Source organism: Aethalodelphis obliquidens, unplaced genomic scaffold, assembly GCF_003676395.1.
Source record: "Aethalodelphis obliquidens isolate GAN/ISIS:26980383/991018 unplaced genomic scaffold, ASM367639v1 scaffold2, whole genome shotgun sequence".
NCBI classification, from domain to species: Eukaryota; Metazoa; Chordata; class Mammalia; order Artiodactyla; family Delphinidae; genus Aethalodelphis; species Aethalodelphis obliquidens.
Genome location: NW_020837946.1, coordinates 78,420,326 through 78,445,482, shown reverse-complemented (window position 1 = coordinate 78,445,482; position 25,157 = coordinate 78,420,326). Strand labels below are relative to the sequence as shown.

General features: G+C 39.0%; 2 protein-coding genes across 2 annotated transcripts in view; one reads left to right on the top strand and one right to left on the bottom strand.

Moving 5' to 3' along the window:
- Positions 1-6,722, top strand: part of RIF1 (replication timing regulatory factor 1) — a 66,773-nt gene extending 60,051 nt beyond the window's left edge. The window contains exons 38-39 of the mRNA XM_027131384.1: positions 3,218-3,433; positions 5,016-6,722. The gene's annotated coding sequence lies outside the window, so the exon portion shown is untranslated. The remainder of the gene's footprint in view (positions 1-3,217; positions 3,434-5,015) is intronic.
- NEB (nebulin) overlaps positions 1-25,157 on the bottom strand; it is a 248,266-nt gene that overhangs the window by 919 nt on the left and 222,190 nt on the right. The window contains exons 128-151 of the mRNA XM_027078303.1: positions 23,790-23,894; positions 22,254-22,364; positions 21,732-21,842; positions 21,043-21,156; positions 20,424-20,528; positions 18,083-18,187; positions 17,451-17,555; positions 16,717-16,809; positions 15,572-15,664; positions 13,479-13,571; positions 12,904-12,996; positions 11,826-11,918; positions 10,039-10,131; positions 9,021-9,113; positions 8,381-8,481; positions 7,822-7,837; positions 6,729-6,821; positions 6,345-6,437; positions 5,923-6,015; positions 5,050-5,157; positions 4,761-4,944; positions 4,368-4,460; positions 3,279-3,425; positions 2,878-2,984 (exon numbers count right to left, since the gene is read on the bottom strand). Of these exons, the coding sequence (XP_026934104.1) occupies positions 2,878-2,984; positions 3,279-3,425; positions 4,368-4,460; positions 4,761-4,944; positions 5,050-5,157; positions 5,923-6,015; positions 6,345-6,437; positions 6,729-6,821; positions 7,822-7,837; positions 8,381-8,481; positions 9,021-9,113; positions 10,039-10,131; positions 11,826-11,918; positions 12,904-12,996; positions 13,479-13,571; positions 15,572-15,664; positions 16,717-16,809; positions 17,451-17,555; positions 18,083-18,187; positions 20,424-20,528; positions 21,043-21,156; positions 21,732-21,842; positions 22,254-22,364; positions 23,790-23,894 (2,442 nt within the window). The remainder of the gene's footprint in view (positions 1-2,877; positions 2,985-3,278; positions 3,426-4,367; positions 4,461-4,760; positions 4,945-5,049; positions 5,158-5,922; positions 6,016-6,344; positions 6,438-6,728; positions 6,822-7,821; positions 7,838-8,380; positions 8,482-9,020; positions 9,114-10,038; positions 10,132-11,825; positions 11,919-12,903; positions 12,997-13,478; positions 13,572-15,571; positions 15,665-16,716; positions 16,810-17,450; positions 17,556-18,082; positions 18,188-20,423; positions 20,529-21,042; positions 21,157-21,731; positions 21,843-22,253; positions 22,365-23,789; positions 23,895-25,157) is intronic.

The window sequence follows — 25,157 nt, the reverse complement described above, 5'->3', positions numbered from 1 at the left end:
CATATATCTAATAAGGGATCACTATCCAGACTATATTAAAAAAAACTCCTATAATTCAATACTGAAAAGGGACAGGGGCAAAAGGTCTGAATTCTCCAAAGGAGATGATAAACCAAGAGCCAATAAGCCCGTGAAAAGATGCTCGACATCGTCAATCATCAGGAAAATGCAAAACTACAATGAAATACCCCTTCACACACACTGGAATGGTGATAATTGAAAAGATAGTAACAAGTGTTGGGGAGGATATGGAAAAATTTGAATCTTTATAAACCGTTGGTGGGAAAGGAAAATGGTGCAGACACTTTGGAAAACAGTTTTGGAAGTTCTTCCCATTTTAAGAGTTACCATGTGACCTAGCAATTCTACTCCTAGGTATATACACAAGAGGAATGAGCATAAGTCCACATAGTAACTTGTACATCTGTATTCATAACGGCATTATTTGTAACAGCCAAAAAGTGGAACTAGCCCAAATGCCCACCAACTGATGAATGAAGAAAAGGTATTCACATACAATTAAATATTTGCTAATAAAAAGGGATGAAGTACTGATACATGATACAACATGGATAACCTCAAAACATTAAGAAGCCAGTCACAGAAGACCACATATTGTGTGATTTCATTTATATGAAATATATCCCAAATAGGCAAATATATACAGAAAGTACATTAGTGGATGTACTAATCTAGTGTTTTGGAGAAAAAATTTGAAAAATCATAGCAATATTGCATGTTTTTCTCACTTTGGGAATTTGGGAGCATACCAGTAATAAAAGTTCTGGAAAGCTAACCTCCACAATGTTTTTTTTTTAAAGAATTGTAGCATGGTGGGAAAGGAAAATAGGGCATTACTAATCAACAGGCATAAAGTTTCAGTTAAGCAAGATGAATAAACCCTAGAGATCTGTTCTAGAGATCTCTAGGGATCTGTACACAACCTTGAATCTATAGTAAACAATAATGCATTATACACTTAAAAATATAAGGGTAGGTTGATCTCGTGTTCTCACAACAATGAAATAAGGTTTTTAAAAACTAACAATTTAGAGATAAAATTTGAAAGTGCCCAAATTTTCTTCATAGGAGCAGTCACTGGTTAGTAATTTGGTATGAGACCTACATATTTTTTGCTAGCATTCTGAAATATACACAACATACATTCACATTCAAGGATAGGTTCCCCCCTGCCCCACATAAGTGGAATACTACTATAAATAGTACTCTGACTTGTTCCTTCCATTTAATATAGCTTGGAAGTCTTTCCATATAAATATAGATTGATCACATTCTTTTTTACTGCTGTAGAGAATTCCATATTTTAGTACTATCGCAAATTATTTAGCCATTTCTATATTTCTGGACATTTAATTGTCACCATCTTTTTGTCACCATGTTTTCATCCACTAACCCTATAGTGTTTGTCTTTGGGCAGATATTTCAAAAGAAAGCTTTTAAAAGTAAAAGTATTTGGTCAAAGGCATGTGCCTTTTAAGTAAGTTTTTTTAGAAAGTTCACTACTATAATGTTCTAATATACTTTTATTGTTGCATATTTCTGGTTAGTAGTCAAATGGTGAACATGTTTTTTTTGTTGGCCATTTTTTAAAATTTTGCTGTATATTGTCTATTCATATGCTTCCAGGTTTTATTTTGAAGGGAAGGGGGATAATATGTCAATGAACTTTGGATACTTTTTGTGTTTTTAGATATTAATCTTTTTATTTAGTATAATATTTTTTCCCAGTTTGACATTTCTTTTTGCTATAAAAACATTTAACCTTTTATGGTCAAATCTGTCAGTCTTTTCCTTTACATATCTAGATTTTGGAGTCTGCTGAGGAAGGCTTTCACCATTTCCAATTGTAAAAGTAGTCTCTATTTTTCTGTAGTATTTTAGTTTTCCTTTTTTTTTTCTCTGCTGATTTGTAATTCTTTTAGGGTCCATTTTTGGACTTCATCTATTTTAAAATCTATTCTCATGCTAAATTCATATTTAATTACAATAGCTTTATAGCATATTTTGCTCTTATATGGTTAAGTCCTTTCCTATTATCATTTTCAAAATTTGCTTATTCTTGCATCTTTACTCTTTCAAATAAATTATAGGAGTAATGTATAAAAATTTTTAAAATTTTACTAGGATTTGATTGGAATTGCCTTGAATTTATGGATTTATTTCTGGAGAAATGACTTCAAGATTCCCTTCCTGAACTATAATGGGTCTCAATACTTAAGTCTTATGTCCTTTAGTAAAGATAGTTTTCTACATACAAATATTGTTCATTTCAATCCTAAAGAATTATGTTTTTGTAATATTATGAATGAGATCCAGGGTTTTAAACTAAGAGTTTTAAAGTAGTCCTGGTGAATTGTGAACATGATTTGACTTATTTCTTCAATGTATATTAATAGGGGATATCTAAGATATGACCAGATTACGTGTGTGACATGTGCATACACATATATTTGGGTTGGCCAAGAAGTTCGTTCGGGTTTTTCTGTAAGATGATGGGGAAAAATCCGAACGAGCTCTTTGGCCAGCCCAATATATTCTGGAAGAATGATTCCAAGCCACAGATGTTTTGCTTTAAGATAGTGGGTGGGTCTAATGAGACCAAAATGATGACTTTGCTTTAGGCTTTTTTTTTTTTTGGTGTGTTTGTTTTCAATCACCGAGTAATGCTTTTTAATTAATGTGAGTTGCTAATGAAGGTTTTCTGATAATTTATTACTGTTAGCATGAGATGTGTAGTAAAAGAGCATTATGTAAAATAGAAGATTCGGTTAATAAAAAAAAAAGACCAGAACACCTATAATCATTATTGCACATATCAAAAAGTGAGAATGACTTGAGTAAGTTACTGTTACTTACGCCAGCAGTAGATGGATGAGATGGGATGGAGGATACCGTTGTCTGCTGGGTAGCAACTGAAGATGATCGTTGCTGTGGGAGCTCTGTGGTTTTTGCATGTTTGTAAGCTGAAAAGGGAGAAAATGGTTTATTAGGAGAAAACGTGACTAGACCTCATTTAATCTGTGATTAGCAACTGAGCTAATCTTTTTCCCTAATTTAAAAAGAATGATTTCCAAGATAGGAGGAATGAAAATGAAATAGCTAACTGCGTGTACCTCGCCACAATTCTAGTCCTCTCATTAGAAGAAAGGATCTAGATGTTTTTTGTTGTGTTTTTACTCAAAGCATCTCTTAACAGTAACCTCCAGGGAGCTAGCTGGTTGGCTGTGGCTGTCAAGGTCAGGGCCATCCACATGTACCTGGTGAGGTTGCAGAGAAGAAGACGCCCCCGTCGCTGTAGGTGGAGAGGTGGGCACCTTCTGAATGCTCAGACTTCTCCTCGCCGCCACTGACGCTCAGCGCGCTGGCAGATCGAGACTGCTCCCGGCTCCGGCGCTGAGCTTGTGCTGGGGAGGTAAGATCCATTGGAGAGGGAGCAGAGGTGAAACTTTTTATAGCAGCAATGCCTAACGGTAATTGACTCTCAGTTGGCTTTTGTTTGTTGTCATGCATGCAGGGTTTTAAGTAGATTTCTGTGGATTAAACCCTCAAAAACTCTTATGATACATTTTCCAGATGACAGTTTAATCACCCAAGGTCCCCTATCCGTTAAGTGGTACAGCCAGGCTTCCAATCCCGGAGTCTGTCCTTGACTACTACTCCATCCCTCTATCCTGCTCATTTTCCGGGCTCACTAAAATGAACAGATAGTAATGTGCACAAATTCCACCTTTCAACTTCTACAGAACATGCCCCCTAACTTCCAAATTTATTTAGATACACTTTCTCTGTGTTTCCGCAATCTGTGTGCAGACCTTTAAAATTGTACATGTCAGGGTGTAACCACTGATTTACTGGTCTCTCTTCATCAGTGGACTAGAGTATAAATCCTTTGAGACTTATAGGCACTACATATTGTTTTACTTTTAACATGAATAGAAGGCATAAAGGTATGTGGCCTGTTTCGTTGAGTGGCTAATCTTCCTTGACGTAAGAGAGTTCAGAAAGTTGTTAAAGGGCAAATCCATTCTCTTCCCTTTGCTTATGTATTTTTTTTTCATTATTTCTCCAACAGAAAGATGTACTACCTTTTTTTCTTTAGGAAAAAAAAAAAAATGATAATGGGGACTGAAGGGGACTTACCCTTAGGCAGTGAAACAATCTTTCCTAACTTGAACTTGTCTAGAAAATGAGCTTGGCCCACTAGTCAAGGAGGTGTTCTTATGCTGAATGGGTGTCTCAGGAAATTGAAAGCCCTGGAGGAGACGAACTTCTGAGCCTAAAAGCCACTGGCACTAGCCCACTAAATGGTGATGTTTACGTCGTAAGCCTTTTGTGGCATCACATACCATTAATCATGTGTAAGCTTCGGGACTGAATGTTGTCTTCTGCTGGATCATAGTCAAAAACTGAGCCAGGATTTGTACGCCAGACACGTAAACCTGAAAGTGAGATTCAGGATCAGCACAGATGTTCTTGGACACTTGCGATAGCTTGGAGACCAAGGCATGAACCTAAACAACCACAGGCGGATTGAATAACACTCATTGAGCTTAGTTCTAGGAGGGGAACAAAGCATAAAGTAGATTTCAGCTTTGTAAACAGTGAAGTGATAGGGGTTTTCTTTCACATCTAATGAAAATACAGATTGAGGTCCTCTGGCCTTTGCTTTGCTCTAGATAATGTCACTTGTGTTCTTCTACCTTCCTTAACGTTGATTTTTCTCCCCAGGCTCCAATTACCTGTAATAGTTTCCTGATCCTGGTCATTCCGTTTTTGTTCCATTTCTACCACTTTTCTCTGAATACCTCGGTAGTTAATGTCACTGAAGTCCTGTGTGTTCTTCTTTACTCGTTCAGTGATGGGGTCTGTCACCACTGGTGTGAAGCAACCCTTGTGTTTCTCGAAGTCTTCATGATATTTCACCTGAAATTTCACGAGTTCACTTGGTGAAAATAGGATGGTGTGATCATTTCCTTTTTTACATGTTCCAACAGGCTGCCCACCCAATCTGAGGAATTCCTGACTCACCGTTGAGATGTGGCGTTGGGTCTCCCTCACCCGTCTCATCTCTGGCGTGTCCAAGACATAGGCAGCTTTGCCTTGTATTTGTTTCCGGAAGCTATCAGAATAAAGCACCTGGCAGAGGAGAGACCATGAATGAGGACAGGTTGTGGTACCGTCCTAATTCTGAAACCTCAAAACCTTTCCAACAGATGGAGGTGAAAGAAACTGGGGAGGGAAGCTTGAGTCACCTGAAAAGCCCCAGCTCACCCATGACTGACAGAGGAACAGTTAGCATGAGGGTGGACAGGCAGGGCTTGAATGAGACAAAGAATTTCTTTTGAGTTTGAGGAGACAGGGCAAAGTATAATTTTGAAAGGAAGGGGAAAAAGTGATCTCTTGAATTTGCTGGGAGTTGTAGCACCAGCACATTGGATGATATTTGGAGCTAAACGTGATACTGACGTTTGAAAGAATTATCCTTTAAAACAAGTGATCATTTTTTGAAGGAGTATGTCCAGATTTCATAAACCAATATGCTAATACAGAAATCAAAATCTCAGAAATGAAAAACCCAAAATATCAAAGTCAGAGAAGGCTTCCATTTCAGAGTATTACCTGTTTCATAAGGTATCTTAAAAAAGTATTGCTGAAGATTGAGGATGTTAGGAAGTCAATTTGTTACACTTGGTTACATAAGACTACCTCAGAGTAAAGTAAAAGGGAAGAGGAAACACTGGCAATTAACTTGTTATGTCTTAGTACAGTCATTTGGAATTTAAAAGCACAGGTATGTTAATTTTAGTGTGAATTTTCAGTTGAATAAAAACACTTTTTTATGATGTTAAAATGTTATTTTCCAAGTTGTTGCACTACTCCTTCTTTAGTCCTAGAAAATACCGAGCTAATGTTTTCTTGGTTGCGCTTAGCTCTCTCCATCTCTGGAGTGACCGGTGTCGGAGTTGCTTTTCTCATATTCTCTTTGTACAATACCTAGAGGGGCCAAGAGAGCATCCAGATATCAGAGAGCAGAAACCCAGTTCTGAAAACCATCATCGAGCTGTTGTTATGGCTCAGTTATGTCACACTCTATAAAAACACCTCAAGAAGAGAAAGCCATTAAAATGTTATTGTAGAAAGCAAAAAGTGACGAAAGAAGTAAATCAGGTGAGCCGGTGGGGTTGGTATGTCATTTTTAAGTAGGTAAAGAAGAATTTTAAAAGATAAAAGTTTTGGGGAAACTGTGAGATAAGTTAGTGGTATAACCATGTTTGCCAGACTTGTTAAAAGTGTCACCATTTCTTTTTTCCTCTCTCAAATACCGAGCTAAAGTTTTCTTGATTGCGTTTGACTCTTTCCATCTCGGGAGTAAAGAGTGCGGGGGTGGCTTTCCCCAGGTTCTCTTTGTATAACACCTGTGAGATACAAAGGTGGACCTGAAAGTCACTAGGAGGCAGTATTCAGGCTATTCAATATAATGCAATTTGGGGGAGAAAACTCCAGGTTTAATCTATTACTATTAGTGAGTACAACTCTAGAAGAAAGCTTAAAAAACAGTTAATGGCAACAGTATATGTATATCATTTAGGGGAGATTGTAAAAAGCTGGCATCTTGTTTGTTTTAACCTGGGATGGAGTTAGGAGCAGGTCAAACGGCAGGGGTTACTTTGCAAAATTAAAAGCACTTTCATTTCTCAAGACAATACCGAGCTAATGTTCTCTTGATTGCGTTTGACTCTCTGCATCTCTGGAGTGACAAGGGTTGGGGTGCCTTTCCCCACATTTTCTTTGTACAAAACCTACATGAGTCCAATGGATCCAAAAAGCCAAAAAGAAAAAAAGAATTGCAGTTACCAAAAGATTAAACAGAACAGATCATTTGTTAGGAGGCTCAGGGTGCTAAACCATTTGGGCAATAAAATTAGATGGAAAGAAATACATTTCCAAAACAAGTTGATGTAGTTACAGCAAGACACATTTCTAGGTTAGGACCCTGCCCTGAAATCCTTACAGCCTGCAAGACAGAACTGCAGTTTTTGTGCCTAGTTCCGGGATGTGGGGCAGGGATGGGAAACTGCCTTCACTCTCCCACTAATCTACGCATGTCAAGCTCCTGACAGGTCATCTCACAGGACTTAGGGGCACGCGCTTGAATAACACAGAAGGTGGAGGCTGCTCCCTAAATAGCATAGGGAGACTGGACCCTTTTGCCACACTTGAACTCACATAGACACATCAGGAAAATGTATCCTTGCTATCATCTGTGCTCTGCCTCTTGCTTTAGTTCAGTACATCATCATACGTAGTAAGGAAAAATGTTTTCAGCAATTAGATCACTATCATGGTAAGTCAATAGGAAATATCGTGATAAATTCCCAACCTCGCTGTCACCTCAGTGTCATTCTTGGGGTTACAGGAGTTTCGGGATATGGCATTCAAGAGGAAGAATTCTGTCAAAGAAGTGGTTCTCAAAGCTGAAGTCCCTGGATAGCAAGGTCAGCATCACCTGAGCCCCTGCTGGAAATGCAAACTTTCTGGCCCAGCCAGATCTACAGAATGAGAGACCGTGGGTTTCCCGGTGATTCTAATGCACACTAGTCTCAGGAGTCCTGCGTTCCAGTATCCGAGGAACCTGCAGACAGTGTAGATGCGGAGGGCCGCTGGCGCTTCACTGCGTACACTAATGTCCCCACACAAACCCCAATGCCCCAGCAATCTATAAACGTATAAAATATCACAGAGCGCAGGCTTACAGAAAACGGCTTACTAAAATTAGCAGCTGAAGACCATGATAAATACAGAAGAACAAAGAGAACTAAAATTGGTAAAACAAAAAACAGTTCGAGTGACACTTTCATTTTTAAGTAAATTGACATTCATTTGCCAAAACCACTACTGGATCTTAAATTTATGTCGTTATCCCTGAAGGAGAGGATTAGGGGTTATTTTTCCCCAAGGTCTCTTTGTCCAAATCCGGCAGGGTAAATTAGAACCTAAAGTCAGGTGCAAAAACACAACAAAATCACAACTCCACTCTCTAGAAAGAGCCCTGTCACACCTACTACGCCACTCCCCAAATTTCACAAGTATGTAAAACAAAGAGACCTTAGGGGTAATGGATAGAGAGTAAGTTTAGGGAGAGAGGAGCAAAAGGATGATTTATTACTTTCTGATATTAGAACTTTAAAATATGGATTAAAGCAACCTTGTTATTATGGAGTTAAGTCTAGGAATAGCTCTAAAGGGAAGAAGGATAAATGTGATTAAGAAATTCACAAAATTTCAGTTGCCTTTAAAAAGTAGGATTAATATGTATTATTTTAAATCATTAAAGAAGTAGTTTCTTTTTTTTCCTTGCCAAAGTACCGAGCTAATATTTTCTTGATTGTGTTTGACTCTCTCCATCTCTGGAGTGACAGGTAAAGGGGTTCCCTTGCCCATGTTTTCTTTGTATAACACCTGTGTGATGAGAAAGCATCCAGAAAAACAACCATAAGTAACATTACATTTGTTGTGAGATTTTAAGGGTCAGTTCAACTTCCTTGTTATCAAATGACACAGTAGTCCGAGGAGCCAGGAGTTATGTGCTAACAAGATGCCACAAAAAAATTTAATGATAGCCACCTTTGGGATTAGCAAACTGACACTATCTGGGGTAGCAGGGCCCTTAGTTACTGGGGAAAGACTGGAGTTATCCTCCCAAACAGTCACGTGGGGATTTGAGATTGTTAGAACTTGGTTGTGTTGTTATCCAAGCAAACTAAAAGAAAAAAGGTTTCAAAAAACATTTTTTTAAATGCCAGATATAACAGAAATCAGAATTAACTTGAAAAAAAATCCATAATAGTACCACAGAAATGTGAAAGTATGTCCTTTTGCTAAAGTGAGGTATGTTAGAAGCAAAGGAAGGGAAGTGGATTTAAAAGAAGAATAAATGTTAAGAATCAACTTAATTATGACGTTAAATGGCATCTATTTTCCCTTTCTTTCCAAAATACCGAGCTAAGGTTCTCTTGATTGAGTTTGACTCTCTGCATCTCTGGAGTGATGGAGATTGGGATTCCTGTGCCCAGGTTTTCTTTGTATAGCACCTGTGTGATAGGAAAGCATCCAGAACAAAAAGAGCAATCAACCACTCTCCCCTTCTTGCAGAGCAGTTGGGAGTAGAAGGACAAGGAGGAAGAGGACCAGTTAGAGGAAGGGAAATACCAGAAGCTTCTAGATCCAACCTGTAGGAGCCTAAAGATGTCCTTAAAAGCAAGGGAATGCAGGAAGGAGCAGGGAAGCTAAGAAATTTGAAAGAATTATACTGTTTTGTTGAACTAGTCTCTGCATCACTGAGCAAAGGAGAGCACCATGGAAGGGAACGATGAGCTGCGCCCCCCAGCTTGTTATGAGGTTGGGGGAAAAAAGGGCAGAGGCAGAAGGAGAACCAAATAAGTTATTTTGATTTGGAAAGGTTTAATAAACACTGCATATATGAAGATGCATACACACAAGTCTTCTTTTGTTGATTTTCAAAAGAAGTCAAGGTATTTAATTTTTAGTTTAGGTGAACATATTGGGAAGAATTAATTATATTTAAATGGAGAACAGTGACAAAATGCTAAAAAAAAAACCCTGAAAATATCTATACAAATACCAGTAGAGACCAAGAAGGTTAGAATAGGAAATGAAGCCAACAGTTTAAATTTATTTGCAGAATAAATTTTTGTAAGCTTTACGTTCAACTGAAAGTTGCCAAAGCAGGATAATGTGGGTGCCTAGAGACTGGGAATGCTATGTTTTTAAAGGCTGGAATATCATATTGAACATTTTTTAAGTGATGTTAATGTTTAACCAAAATGGGGAAACTGATTCATGGGAAATGGCAGCATTAAGTTGCAAACAAGACACAAGACGTGTCAAAGTTTTTACTGGGATGAGTTGATTAGGTTTTAAAATATAGCCATTAATCTTTTTAAAAAATGGTTTAAAATTAGTTAAAGGGTTTTTGTTTGTTTGCTTTTTAAATACCGAACTAAAGTTTTCTTGATTGTGTTTGACTCTCTCCATCTCTGGAGTGATGGGAACTGGAATCCCTTTCCCGATGTTTTCTTTATACAACACCTGTACGATACAAGAAAGCATCCAGAAAAAAAAAGAGCAGTCAAAAACAGCCCTTTCAGCTATCGTGTAAGGAACGTACTATGAAACACAGACGTCAAACAGGAAAGACAAATTCACCAAGTCAATCTGTTTTTTCAAGCACAGATCTGGATGAAAACATGCTCCATATTTCCTTGGCTAAAGTGCTGGTGTATTTGATGTTCAACTTTTAAGCTAACTCATATATTAAATGTTGGTTTTCTGTGTTAGGAATTTTAAAAAATCAAATTAATTTCATAAAATTACTAAAATGCTTAGTGTACAATAGAAAGGTTATTTTTTAATTAGATGGGCAAATATTTATTTTCCCTACACAGAACATCTGTTTTACAGAATAACAGATATTTTAAACCCTAGGTCAAATCTATGCAATATAGGAAATTGGTCTTTGTTGGGTAAATTCAAGTTATAGAGGTGGTCAAGTCTAAATACATAGCACTGTTTATCTTCCATAGAATCTTAAAGGCTCTATGCACCACTGGATAAAAATTGCCTAAATGCAACCTATGTAAAAATTAACACAAATGGTTACTTAAAAGAAATTGTCCAGGATCATTAATATCTCAAATAGATATGAACAATAATATACTTACTGTAATACAGAAGAAAATGATTTTTAAATAGTTTTGAAAATTAATGTAAACCTTTCCAAAAGAAGGAATAATAATATATACCTATAGGGAAAACAGTGAATATAACATTCCGAAAATAATATCAATTTATACCGAAAATTTAATAAAATCAAAAGGTTGTTAGTGAATAGTAATTAAAAACAAAAAAGCAAAACAAAACAAAGACAGTGGGACCAAAGAAAGTTACTTAATTGTGTGAAAGACTCAAACTTTCAGAAAATATTTAAATGGAGAATTAAAAAACATTTTGGATCAAAACTCGCCCTACCTACCCGCCCACCCCCCCAAAAAAAAATCCAGCTAAATTTTCCTAATGACATTTGATTCTCCATCCCAGGCATAAGTAAATCTAAGATCCTTATATAAAAGTTTCACAGACTATTGAGTAGTATAGAGTTTTTTAGCAACAAAAATATTAATAAAAGAGAAAATAACATTAAATATAGACTCATGATCTAATTTGTATATTTTTTAAAAGATCAGAAGATCTGGATTTCTATTCATGGAATGGCTTGTTTAGAACAAGTATCAAGATAAGATTGCTTTGGGTTCCAATACTGAAGTGATTTTCTTTCTTGGTGCTCTGTTCATCCAGATAGGATCTATGTTAAGCTAAACCTTGTCCCTAGCAAGGGCCACTATTTCTACACATGGCTTCAAGCCCTGTGTCTTTTCTTTCAATGCTAACGCAGCTACATCAAATAAAAGTATTCCCAAGTAAATAAAGCTATAGTGTTTGGGGGTTTTGGACATCAATTAACTTCAAAAGTCCCATAAAACGTGAAAAGGGAAGGAAAGGAATCAATGAAACGTTTTAAGGGACTATTATAGGAAGTATAAAATGTTAGAATCAAATGGTGAGTAAAAGATCTGGAAAACAGAAAAATTTAGTTGATGAGATTTTTTTTTTTTTAGAAAAATGTGTTAAACTGATTATTTTAAAGGGACTAACAGAAGTTTTGTTTTATACAACGGTATTATCATTTTTTTTAATACGAGTTAAAAGAGCTTTCTCCCAAATACCGAGCTAAAGTTCTCCTGGTTGTGCTTGACCCGCTCCATCTCGGGAGTGACTGGGAGGGGAGTCCCCTTGCTCAAGTTCTCTTTGTACAGAATCTGTGTGCACAAAATCAACAATCAAATCAGCCTGGACCCACTGTTTAGGAAGACTCAGCTTATAAAATAGGTTCTAAAAGTATTTTTGCTTGTTTGTTTTCATAATGACATAAAATTGGCCTAAATAACTTTAAGAAATAGAACAAGTACAGATCACCTTTGGCCGTTTCATCACACACAATATGAGGTCTATCAGTAAGAGGCATTCATAGCAACCGAGCTGCCCGGCTGCAGGAGGAGTCAGTCACTTATATAAGCCTTCTCTCAAAGACAAGGACGGCCTTATCAGAGACAACTCAAGTTAACTGAAATTTACATGCCTCATGAGTTGCTGGTAACTCTAAATTAGGGAACCAAAAAAAGAGGGGGGGGGGGTTGGGGGAATAAAATAAATATTAAAAGCTAAATAAATATTAGCTTTCAATGATCCTGAAACTATTCCAAGGAAAGCTCATTTATCTCTCTCGTGATGTACCAAAAATAGCTGAGCCAAGTAAATCTGTATTTCTGAGTTACTCTGAATTGCTATGTTGTCTTTGGAATGAAAATGTTCAAGAATCACATTCTTTTAAGAAGAGCTGCGAACAAAATACATCAAACAGAGCCACAATAAATACAAATAAAATTCTAGCTAACATTATCCTTTCGGAGGCATGTTAGATTTTACTTTTGACTTGTGCCACACCGGTTAGAAACACCTACTGTTATTCAAGGGGAATTTGAGGAAGGAAGCACTAAGTATTACAGGTTTTTAAGGAATGTGATCAATAGCTACGTTTTAGGAAAAACATAGTTAAAATTTCACAGCAGAACTAAAATAAATACTAAATTAGATTTGGGTTGAAAACTGAGGTAATATTTGGTATCATTATTTTCATTATATGAATTTAGTATTTTTACAGGAAAATTATATATTGGTAATGTGTTAAAAATATTATTTTAAATAAAAAATAAGGGATTTTATTTTTTGGCCCCTAAGAAATACCGAGCTAAAGTTCTCTTGATTGCGTTTGACTCTCTCCATCTCTGGAGTGACAGGGGTTGGGGTTCCTTTCCCCAGATTTTCTTTGTACAAGACCTGTGAGATACAAGAAAGTACCCAAAAGACATTCAAAACAAACACAAAGATTAAGGAAGAGAGAAGATGGGGGGCAGGGGGTTGGTGTGAGGAGGGGGTTTTTTAGTGAGTAATATTTAGTAAGGATAATGCTTTTATTTTTTACTTCACATTTTAAGGATAAACTCTACAATGCTAATTCTGGGCATGAAAAGGTACCACAGAAAAGGTTGAGTTATGAATGGTGACGAATCTTACGTTAATTCTATTTACAGTATTTCAGATCTAAGTGCTCACACTTGTCAGTCGCCAAAAGTGTTAAAATACCATCAGAAAATTGAGTCATTTTGTGTAAGTCCAGATGGTCAGGTTGAACACACATACACACACGGACACACACAAAATTGGTGTTAAGATGTTGCTTTTTAAAAAAGGATGATGGGTTATTCTGGTAATTTTTTTAATGGGAAATCAAGTATCTTATTTGATATATTTGTAAATACCGAGCTAAAGTTCTCTTGATTGCGTTTGACTCTCTCAATCTCTGGAGTGACAGGGGTTGGAATGCCTGTTCCCAAGTTTTCTTTGTACAAAACCTGTAGAAGATAATTAGAACATCTAAAAAAGTAAAATGACCACGAATCCTTTGGATTACAGCTCTATGTGGGCTATTTGGTGGAAACTCATAAAAGCAATCTAGCCTTCAAACATGACACTCAGGGAATGAGGAAGGAAATGCCACAAATATCTATGTTCTCTCTTCAAAAGTAGTAATTTTACTACCTTGAAGACTGTACTAAATTATGCATTTTCTGTAGTCAACATTTAGTACATTCCTAAAATGCATTAAATAGTGCTAATGAATTTAACAATGAAAAAAGTCTAACCATTTCATAACATCTAGTATTAGTCCCTTGAATATAATGGGTCCACAATAGATTTGTACTTCAACAGATGGCTTGGCTTAGATTTTTCTAACCATGTGATCCTCTGTTCCTTCACAGTTGTTGAGAATTTTCTGTTTGTTTTGTATTTTCTTCTGAAAATTCCTAGCTGGCCTTTAGACTGCACGTACCCTTAATGCAAGGAGACTTAAACAGTTTATTTTTCCAGGAAGAGCATTTTTCTCTGAAATTTTTACTGATGACTGCTGGGTCTTGCCAATTAGTGTTTTTGAACAGGGAAGAGTCCCTATTTGTTCTGGGTAGTGTCAAAGGACTGTAAATGTTAATGAAACAAGTAAGGAACTTCCAGAGCCTCTTAGCTTCTTCCATTCCTCCCTCCCTCCCAATTTTAAGAATTTTCAGCCTAAAGGAAGGAATGAATTCTTTTTAAATGGATGGATTCTATGTTGCACTAGAGCACAGGCTGGGGAGCAACACAGAAATCCTAGGGGTTTGTGTCACAGATTAATTCCTAAAATCACTGACAAACTAGCGTTGATATCTTTTCTTTGCTAGGAAACTTTTCAGGATCTTTAAATATCTACCATCTTGGTACAAAGTTGTATTTCTTTACTAGGCAAGGCAACGGAACAGATCGTGGACCACAGAACAAAACAAAATCAGAGAAAGGCAAGAAGTTGCAATCAGAAGCAGCAAAGGAGATGCGGGCTGGTTTTCCTGGATTAGTGGACATGTAATTCTAAATGCAGTCTGTACCACTGGGAGCCAGAGTATAGGCAGGGAATGCGAAGGGAATGAGGTCTAAATAATACAAACGACTTGCAAGAGAAATAGCAACTGTCTTCTAATGGAAATTAAATGAGAGTTCAGGCCTCCAGGGGCCAGGCGGATCTCTGAAACCAAGATCCTCACCTTTTATGGGCCATCAGCTATTTCCCAAACTTCACACAATCTTTTGCTAGTAGCCAGCAATTGCTTAGAAACTGCTTACGGATGGAAGGGCGGCGCGCGTGCGCGCTGGCGGGGGGCGGGGGGGACGGGGGGGCGGAGACGGGGCTAGCTGGACAGAAGGTCGGGAGAGATGTGTACTAAACCTGATATTTCAGGTGTGGGAGAATCCCACCTCCCCCAAAACACACACTGCGCACAGGTGCCTGCGATTCCTGTTAGAGAACAGGGTTAAGGTATAATATACCCTTGTGGGTAGATGACAGCCAGCGCCTTGAACACGCGCTGTATTTACAAGGAGAGAGCAGAGGATACAGGGCAAGGGAGGGGAGGAGGCCGCGGAGACGTCGCTAGGCTGCCTAGGGTCTTCCGGACCGTGGAGAATGCCCTGAGGTATGTATATACATCCATGCATGTATACATATTTCTTTTCTATTTTATGTTTATATGTATATGCTTTTGGTTAACTACTTTGAGATCATCCCAATAAACTTATTACTACAGTCGGCACATTTTACTTTAGAAACTGCAGGTATGATGAGCAATCACGAAGCCTAGTGCCTTGTGCTCCTTATTACGTACAGTTTCCTCTTCTGCCTTTGCAAACCGCATTGCCCCTCACAGGGCAGGGAGGATTCGCGCCATCCTCGGGCTTGGGAAGCCCAGCAGAAGGGACACGGGGTGAGACAAGCCAGCCGGCGGGGGGAGGGCTGAGTGTGGGGGAGAGGCCGGGGGCGCATTACCGAGCTGATGTGCTTCTGTGTCTCCTTGACGCGCTTCACTTCAGGCAGGTCTGGGATGGGGGTTCCTTGTCCAACCGCCTCCTTATACTTCACCTGCAGGTGTAAAAGTGGGAACGTGTGCATGCGTTTGATTAGTAGCCCCGCGACGTGCGAAATCGCAGTTTAAACAGCACAAAACCTATGCTTAGGGGGAAGGGGGCCACATGCTGATACTGGGTCCGTGCCAAGGACACGGACATTTGGGCTCTCTCTGGTCTCTTTGGGGTGGGGTCCACACTTAGACTGAAGCCCCTTCTCTTCCCTGGGGTCTCCATGTCTTACAGCCACAGTTCATTGGCCCAGGATGGACACACTCACATATACATGCCAGGAAGAGCCGGTCTCTGACTCTCCCAACTGCTACTTTCTTACAGGTGACAATGAGTCTCTTCTTGCCCAAACTTGACTCAGTCTCCTCTGAACCTTCTTCCCAACTAGGCCTTGAGCTTCGGACTTCCTAGACCATCTCTGCACCTCCCAATTTTAGCCAGAAACCTGCTAAGTCAGTTTAGCCAAAATCCCCCACCCTGGATGTCTCATCATCCTTGATATCTGATCAAATTCCTTGACGCCCTCCGCCCCCAATCCCCCAGGAGAAGCCTGATCACCTTGACCTGCCTCCAGCAAAAATCCTGGTAGGTCGGTTTAGGCAGAATCTCCCATTTACCCCCGATGTTTCTTCTGAGTAATTTTCCATCCACTGATCCTTTCTCCACACCCCGACCTCCCCATCCCCTCATCCCTGTCCAACCATCCCCGCCCCCATAAATCCCTCCTTTCCCTTGTTGTATTTAGAATTGAGCTCAGCTCTATACCAAGATCACTTTGCCCCTATATCGCAATTGTCCTGAATAAAAATCTTTTTTTTTGTTTAACTGCTTAAACTACTGTCCAGCTCTGGTTTGCTTTGACACAGGCCTCTCCATTTTTTACATCTAACCAGCCCTCATGAAAACTGCCTCAGCACTGCATTATGAGATGACCCTTATTTTAGCAACTTAAGCTGCCTCCGGTGACAAAAGTCATGAGTGCAGCTCAGACATCAGTGTAAATCTTCAAAGGCGAGCAGAAAATTTTGAAAGTGAGTCCCCAGTGGCTGTCTTTACCGAGCTAATATGGTCCTGGGTTTGCTTCACTCTCATCATCTCAGGTGTCTTTCCAATCGCCGTTCCTGGTGAGACATCTTCTTTATATAAAACCTGGGCATTCAGAATCAGGACAGTGTTACACAGAAGAAAGGAAAACCCAGCAATTCCTGGAGAAAGACTAGGAAACTTGGCTTCTGTGAAAACAGAAGACACTAGAGAATGTTCTTAGGCAAGTGCTGGAGTATCTGGACTGTCTTCTGCATCAGCATCAATAACTCAAACCATGTATACAACACACATCTGAATTTCCAGATCTAGAAATTTCTTTTAAGATTATCACACTGTATTAATACATGATGAGAAAAACCAGAAAATGTTGATTAAAAAACCCTCCCATGTGAAACACAAAATCCATTAAAGAAATACAAAGTCAGTTATTTTGGGAAAGGATAATAAATCACAGTGTCAGAAAGAAATCCATCTTCTGGAGCAAGACAACACGTTACTGCTCTGGGATTTAAAAAGTTAAAAAGAAAAAAGCTCCTTTGTTAGCAGATTTAAGTTGTTATTTCAAATGGTCTCTGGGCTGATGATTTTAGAGCAAAGTATGGGGAATTTTAACAAATAACTGCTAGCATTAACTGAGGAGGTTAGATGTTAATTGTCTGAATCAACGTACGGCTAGTATATTTTCAAAGAGGAGCCTGATATTATTAGGTTAGCATTAAATGGAAAATAAATAGTAAATATACCGAGCTGAAATTCTTTTGATTTTCTTTAACACGCAGTATTTCTGGCGTGTCTTGAACAACTGTAATTTTTCCTTTACTGTTTTTAAGGTCACACTGGTATTGAAGCTATGAAAAAAGAGCAAACATCTTGGTAAGATTTCAACATTGTTTTATATATTGTATTATCCTATATTGTGTAAAGGAAGTTAAAATCTTATATTTAAAAAAAATTTCTATGCTACAATAATCATAGTCACATAGCCAACGGGAATTTCTTTAATAAGAATTTTGTGAAGAAACTAAATTTTTAAAGCCCTAAAACTAGTTTTTAAATATATATATCTTGCCTAGAGTTAATTTTGAAAAAGATGTCACCACCAATGGAAGATGGTGATAGTTCATATTCGGTGACAGGAAACCACCAACAAAGTAAGAGATGGGTCTTTCATGCTATGAGTTGGGATTGAGATATAAGGTGAGTTCAGAGAAGACAGGAGCACACAGCTCCCGGGCAGGGGGGGGGGGGGGGGGGGGGGGGGGTGTGGAGGGCTGCTGCAGGTAGATACGCAAGCATGTGTGCCCAGAGGCATCCTTCTTGCCCCATCTCATCCCAGGTACCAGTGAGCTGTGTCTTAGATTCAATAAAAACTCACAAGGCTGAAGTTCTTTTGGTTCTCCCGGATCCTCTGCATCTCTGGGGTGTCCAAAACGGTCTCATAATATGACATGCACTTCTCTGCATCTTCCTTGTACTTTTTCTGGAAATAGATTCCAAGAAACAAGGATAGGGAATAATACAGGGATATGGGCCAATGGGACTTAAAATAGCCCTTCCTACTCAGCAGAGGGGAAGTCCTTTATATTTTTTTGACTATTTAAGGATGTTAGGGAGTTATAAAACAGAGCCCTCTGGGTCAGTGAGTGCCACGCCTTTTCTTTCCAGGAGAACTGAGCCCAGGCATTTAATAGGACCCATTGTCATGGCAAAGCTGGCAGAGGGAGGCCCCTGTGGACTGGTCCACACGAGGGAGGCTGACAGCCCCTGAGGTTCCTGGCAGGGACTTGGGGATGTCTACAGTGAACTGGATGGAGCCAGGCTATTCAACAGGCAGGTGGAGAAAAGCAGGAGGGTTAAGAGCCATCGGCAAGGCCTCCTGAATGCCAGTCCTTGGTTGGTGACAAGGATATTTTCGCTGAGCTGTGAGCAGGTGTGGTCCAGGCTCCTGGCCAGAGCTCCCAGGGTGGGACCAGGAAATCTACATTCCCAGGTGTTTACTAAGTATAGTCAGGCCAGGCAACTACTGCTTTAGAACTCACTGATTAGGAGACAGGCAAAAATTCTAATTTGGGGCTACTCAAGTAAATTGCAGATTCCTGATCAGCAGTGAAGATTAAAACAAATGAGGGTATATCCTGGTGTATGAAGGACATCTTACTTTTCTTTATCTCTCTATTTGTAGGAAGATGGAGAGCTACCCATCATAAGAGGAATCAGGGTTAGATTGTGTGGTTAGCGTTGATGACATAATCTCAATCTTATTAAAAAAAATTGATAATCCAAATGTGGGCGGTCTACTTTGTTTCTTCCAGATTTGCACACAAATTTTACATCCACATTATGAGACTGATTCTTTAATTACGGGTGGTAACTCATGCCTGTTAGAATGGCCATCATCGAAAATACAAGAGATAACAAATGCTGGTGAGGATGTGGAGAATAGTGCACTGTTGGTGGGATTGTAAACTGGTTTTGACACTATGGAAAACAGTATAGAGGATCCACAAAAAATTAAAAACAGAACTACCATACGATCCAGAAATTCCACTTCTAGGAATATATCCAAAGGATTCGAAAACATTAACTTGAAATACCCTCACTTTCATGTTCATAGCAGCATTATTTACAATAGCGAAGACATGGAAACAACCTAAGCGTCTATCAACAGATGATGGATAAAAAAGTTGTGGTAGGGGCTTCCCTGGTGGCACAGTGGTTGAGAGTCCGCCTGCCGATGCAGGGGACACGGGTTTGTGCCCCGGTCTGGGAAGATCCCACATGCCGCGGAGCGGCTGGGCCCGTGGGCCATGGCCGCTGAGCCTGCGCGTCCGGAGCCTGTGCTCCGCAACGGGAGAGGCCACAACAGTGAGAGGCCTGCGTACCGCAAAAAAAAAAAAAAAAAAAGTTGTGGTATATATGTACAATGGAATAAAAACTGAGAAAATCCTGCCATTTGCAACAACATGGGTGGACCTTGAGGGCATTACATTAAGTGAGATAAGTCAGACAGAGAAAGACAAACACTGTATGATCTCACCTATTTGTGGAATCTAAAATCAAAACAAATGCCTAGAAAAGGTGATCAGATTTGTGGTTAGCAGAGGCGGGAGACTCATGAGGGTGAGGTGGAACTGGAGAAAGGTGGTCAAAAGTGACAAACTTCCAGTTATAAGATAAATAAGTACTAGGGATGTCATGTACAGCATGACGACGACTACAGTGAATGCAGCTCTAACACAGCTCTATGTTACATGTGAAAGGTGTTAAGAGAGTAAATCCTGAGAGTTCACATCACAGGGCAAAATTTTTGTCTTTTTGTTTTGCTTTCTCTCTTTACTGTATCTCTGTGAGATGATGGATGCTATCTAAACTTATGGAAGCAATCATTTCACAGTAAATATAAGCCAAACCATTACACTGTACACTTTAAACTTACACAGTCATATATGTCAATTTTATCTCACTAAAGCTGGAAAAATAAATTTAAAAAAATTATGGGTGGTACCATGTAAGAGTTCTTCAGTACCTTAAAATTCCCTCCTTTATTTTAATTCTGATACGGAAACCTCAACTCTAACTCCAACTTGCATCATAGACGAACCCCTTCTTTTTCACTGGGAAAAATTGTGATTTGAAAGAATCTTCTTTGGTATTAATGGACAGACTTGTTCTTCATGATTGGGGTCAATAAGTGATGTTCTGATGAATGTCCTTACCTGGCTTGAAAGGTTCTTGACTTGTTGGGCATGAATGATCTCCGGAGTATCAACCACAGAAGTAAAATTGGCTTTTTCCATTTCTGCTGATTGCTTATACTTAACCTGCAAAAGGACATCCAATAGTTGGGTAAATGTTTACAACGTGCACGTTTGTTGGCTTAGTTTGACTAAGAAGTGATTAATATTTCTTATCCAAAAGGATTCATTTATTTGCTAGCCAACATTTTTTCCCTATTGTGTCTATAGCTTTATGCTAAAGAGTGAGATTCAGAAAGAAAGGTTGAGTCCTAGCTGTTGAAAGGCTTACTATCTAGTTGGGGGCGGGGGCAGGGTGGTGTTGGGTAGGGTATGGGAAAGCAGAAAGAGAGAGATAAACAACAGATAGTAAGGCATCAATTGTTTACAGAAGAGCTAGGAGAAGGACAGATGAAAGCAGCCCTGGCAAAGGGCCCCTGATCCTTTCATCAGAATGCATTCCACCATATGGATATTTAGGGATGCCACTATATGTGTTTAACTGTAACTGATCAACAAGACAACAGAAGGACAACACTGTGTCCTTGTAATCTCAGCTACTTTTTTTGTTGAAAGACTGACATGGAACAGTAACACTGACCTGACTGGCAATATCTGTAGCATTCCTGGCTCTGAGGAAGTCGGGAGTTTCATTGGCCATGGCATTCAGGCCTCTTCCTTTGACTTCCAGCTCCAGGTCTCTCTTATATTCTTTCTATAGTAGCATTAAAAAAAAAAAAAGTTACTTAACTCATGACTAGGTAATAAATGTGCAGAGTGAATACAGATCCACATAACATGCCACCTCAGTTGCTGATGTCACCTTCACCTTTCCCTGCGGCAGGATGGAGTGGTGACAACAGCAGACCACTTTAGGAAACTATTCTACTCATGCCAGGCGTCCTTTGGAATGCTTTTTAGCATTCTCTACTTAGAAAATTAAAGTATAAAAGCACATTTTAAATCTGGTTTGGTATGTAAAGGAATATACTTAGGTGCCCACCACTCCAGTGTGCTGCCTTTATTTAAATGGGCACAACAAATGTATCAAGGTTAAATCAAATAATATTAGATAAATAACAGGTTACAATAGCCACTACAGAAACAGACTGTTACAATATCAACACATCCAAAATCGAGATATTTTATTTAATGGTTAATAATCATGTTGAATATGGAATCTGAAATACAAAAACTCTCTTTTTATTGCTTTCTGGTTTTTTATGCAACTTGGCTAAGAAGGAGGAGATGCTGGGTTGATTCTGTGCATGCAGTTGGCTGTGTGCCCACCTCATTGAGGATCTGAGTGGCGTTCTTTGCTCTTAGCATGTCGGGCGTATCTTCCATTTCACTGAGACCCTTCCCACGGATGCCTTCCTCTAGATCTTTCCTGTACTCTTTCTACGGCACAGAATACAAGCAACAATGCTGACAAGAAAGCCTGGATTATTCCTCTTTGGTGAAGAGCCAAAACAAAATAAAAAATCCTTCTAATTTTAAAGAGTTACAGTTTAGTAAATAAAGATATGAATAAAGGCAGGGTATAAGCTTCATTAGTTAATATTCAATGTCAAATAAGAAACTAGAAATTAATAGAAGGCTGAGGTAAGCACATTTTATTAGCTATTCAATTAAAAAATTAGAAGAATTAACATGGGTAGTAGATTAGGGGGTAGTACCAAACACATGTGAACCCAACTTGAAACCTGAAAAGTTAGGTGGTAGTGAAAATGGTAGAAGGAACACGTTGATGAGTGTCATTAGTGCAATTATTTGGATCAGGAGGGAAAGAAAAGACCAAGTAGGCACTACCTCGCTGGCTATTTTGGTTGCATATTTGACATGTAATAAAGCTGGCGTGACCTCCAGGCCAATCAGGTTTCTGCCTTTAATGGACTCTTCATAATCTTTCTTATATTCTTTCTAAAGTGAGTAGGAAGGAAAGACAAGTTAAGAATGTTTATTACAATTTCTTTCTCAATCCTAGGAAGAAAATAATTCCATTTTCCTTCTGTGTATGGCCTCTTAACTGATCTTAGTTCTGCTAATGGTCACACATTTGAAATATGCCTGAGTGTTCTGGAAATACTCTGTGTAGAGCCAATGGCCCAAAGAAACTCAGAGGCTGAGAAACTTTGGTGGCCTCTCATTCGTCTGTCTGCCGCTGTGATGGGGGCTGGCCCTTTGAAAGTGGAAGGATGGATATACCACCAAGACTCTCAATCCACTGTCATCTCTCCTGATGACATTTTTCTGAAGGCAACAAAAGATTTTACTTCTCAATTAGAAGTGACTCAAGGGGGAAAAAAACCAAAAACACCCCAGAGGAAGGGGAACCTGAGGGCACCAAATGCAAATTTGGCCTTTTTCATAATCATGACTATTAAGTCACTGAACAGATAAGGTGAATAATGTAGCACAGACAAGTTCTCAGGCTTTGCTCACTGTTGAGAGGGAGGGCCACGACCTCCCCCATCTCCTCTCCAATCCCTGGATGAGGCTGTCTTACTGGGAGGCTTGGAAGAGATGTTGGAACTTGATTTTTGTCATTTTTAATTTTGACAGAATTTTACATTTATAGAAGAGTATCAAGAATAGTACAAGGAACTCCCATAGTTCCTTTACCCAGATTCAGCAATTGTTTGAAACTCTTCAAAATTTTTCATTATTTGGCATTCTACACACCAGGAAGCTCCCCAAAATGTTATTTATTAAAAACCATTTATCTTTATGGTTGGAGATATGCCCATGGAGGGGAGGCAAAAAGAAATCCAAAATAAGCCTGTTTCCCAATGAAAACAGACTTACTAAGATTCAAAATAAGATCCATTCTTCTCTACTATTGCTTAAAAATTAAAAGAACTATTTTAGATGCCTCTGCTTACATTTCTAAAATAGGAAATATGTCATGTTGACTTGATATTTTGATAAAAATCCTGATTAAAAGAAAAAAGTCTTCCTTTTGGGGACTGGAGGCTTCCTATTAAGAGAAGAGCAATTCAAAGCCAACAGTAGGTCTGCACAGAGAGAACTTTTCATTCAAAGAAAAATTTATGTTATGTTCAAAATAAATTGTTTCAGTGTTAGGAACAGTTTTCTATGTTCTAATTCTATGAAAAGGATAGTTGAAATAAAACATATATGGTAAATGTTTACTATTCAGATCATTTCTTTTTATAATACAGCCACAGGATTTGTGAGATGGAAAAGATTTTAGTCATCACATTTTAAAGAGTCCCATCATCCACAACTTTGGGATAACAACAGGCTGGATACTTCTGTGGGTAGAGCTTGTTTTCATCAGCTTGATGGTATATTTGCTGTGTGGTGGGTTTGTGCAGGACTTACCCCACTCTGCATCTGCTGAGACTCTTTGGCAGTGATGTATGTTGGTGTTTCAAAGTCCAACATGGGCTTTCCTCGTTCCTTTTCATACTTTTCTTTGTATTTCACCTAGTTATGAAAAGCTTTATGAGATATGTCTTCTCTGGCCAATCTTTAGACAGACACCAGTTTAGCAACAGTATTTTTAATTGATACATTATGTCCAGTGGGTGGTATCTCATTGCCACTCAAAACAGTTTCCTGTTGTGATTCAGATCCAGTAGCTTTTTGTTTTGGCCTGGTGGGAGAACATCATTACTGTCTGCAAGGCATGGTTAGGATTTGTGTTCAATTCAAGGAGACAAAGGAATCACTGCAGAAGAATCAGCTAAGAGAAGCTGTGAGGCAAGAAAGTGCCTGGGGAAACCGCCCATAGATAAGGTTGGCCAAGATTTGATGTGTGTAGATGTGAACATTTTAGCCAGAGCCTCAGCCAATATTTCTGATTAAAATGTCCAGTTTTTCTTTCATAAGAACTTTTATGAGGGACCTGGGGTCTTGATTTAATAGATAATGCATACAGCTTTAATTATATATCAAAAACTCAATTGAGGTCATAACTGGTCACATATTCAGTGCTGCCAATATAGATTGGTATAAAAATGAAATCCAGGGCTTCCCTGGTGGCGCAGTGGTTGAGAGTCCGCCTGCCGATGCAGGGGACACGGGTTCGTGCCCCGGTCCGGGAAGATCCCACATGCCGCGGACCGGCTGGGCCCGTGAGCCATGGCTGCTAAGCCTGCGCGTTCGGAGCCTGTGCTCCGCAACGGGAGAGGCCACATCAGTGAGAGGCCCGCGTACCAAAAAAAAAAAAAAAATGAAATCCAGTTGACTAGTTGTTGACTGACTTACTAACAAACCTATCATTCTCAAAAAGACCCCCAAGGCTATTTTACAAATACAATCTCCTTATCCTCATCACATGTGACCAGGAATGGGGGGAGCCTATAGATATTCCTAATTTACACAGGAGACATTGAAAGAGATAGAGACAGAAGTCTGTGTCACGCAGCATCTTGATAGCAAAGCCCAATCTCAGCTCTCTTGCTTGTGACAACACATTAAAATAGAGGCCTGGACAACAGATGAATGGATAAAGAAGATGTGGCACATACATACAATGGAATATTACTCAGCCATAGAAAGGAACGAAACTGAGTTATTTGTAGTGAGGTGGATGGACCTAGAGACTGTCATACAGAGTGAAGTAAGTCAGAAAGAGAAAAACAAACACCATATGCTAACACATATATATGGAATCTAAAAAAAACGAAAAGAAAAAAAAATGGTCAGAAGAACCTAGGGGCAGGACGGGAATAAAGACGCAGACCT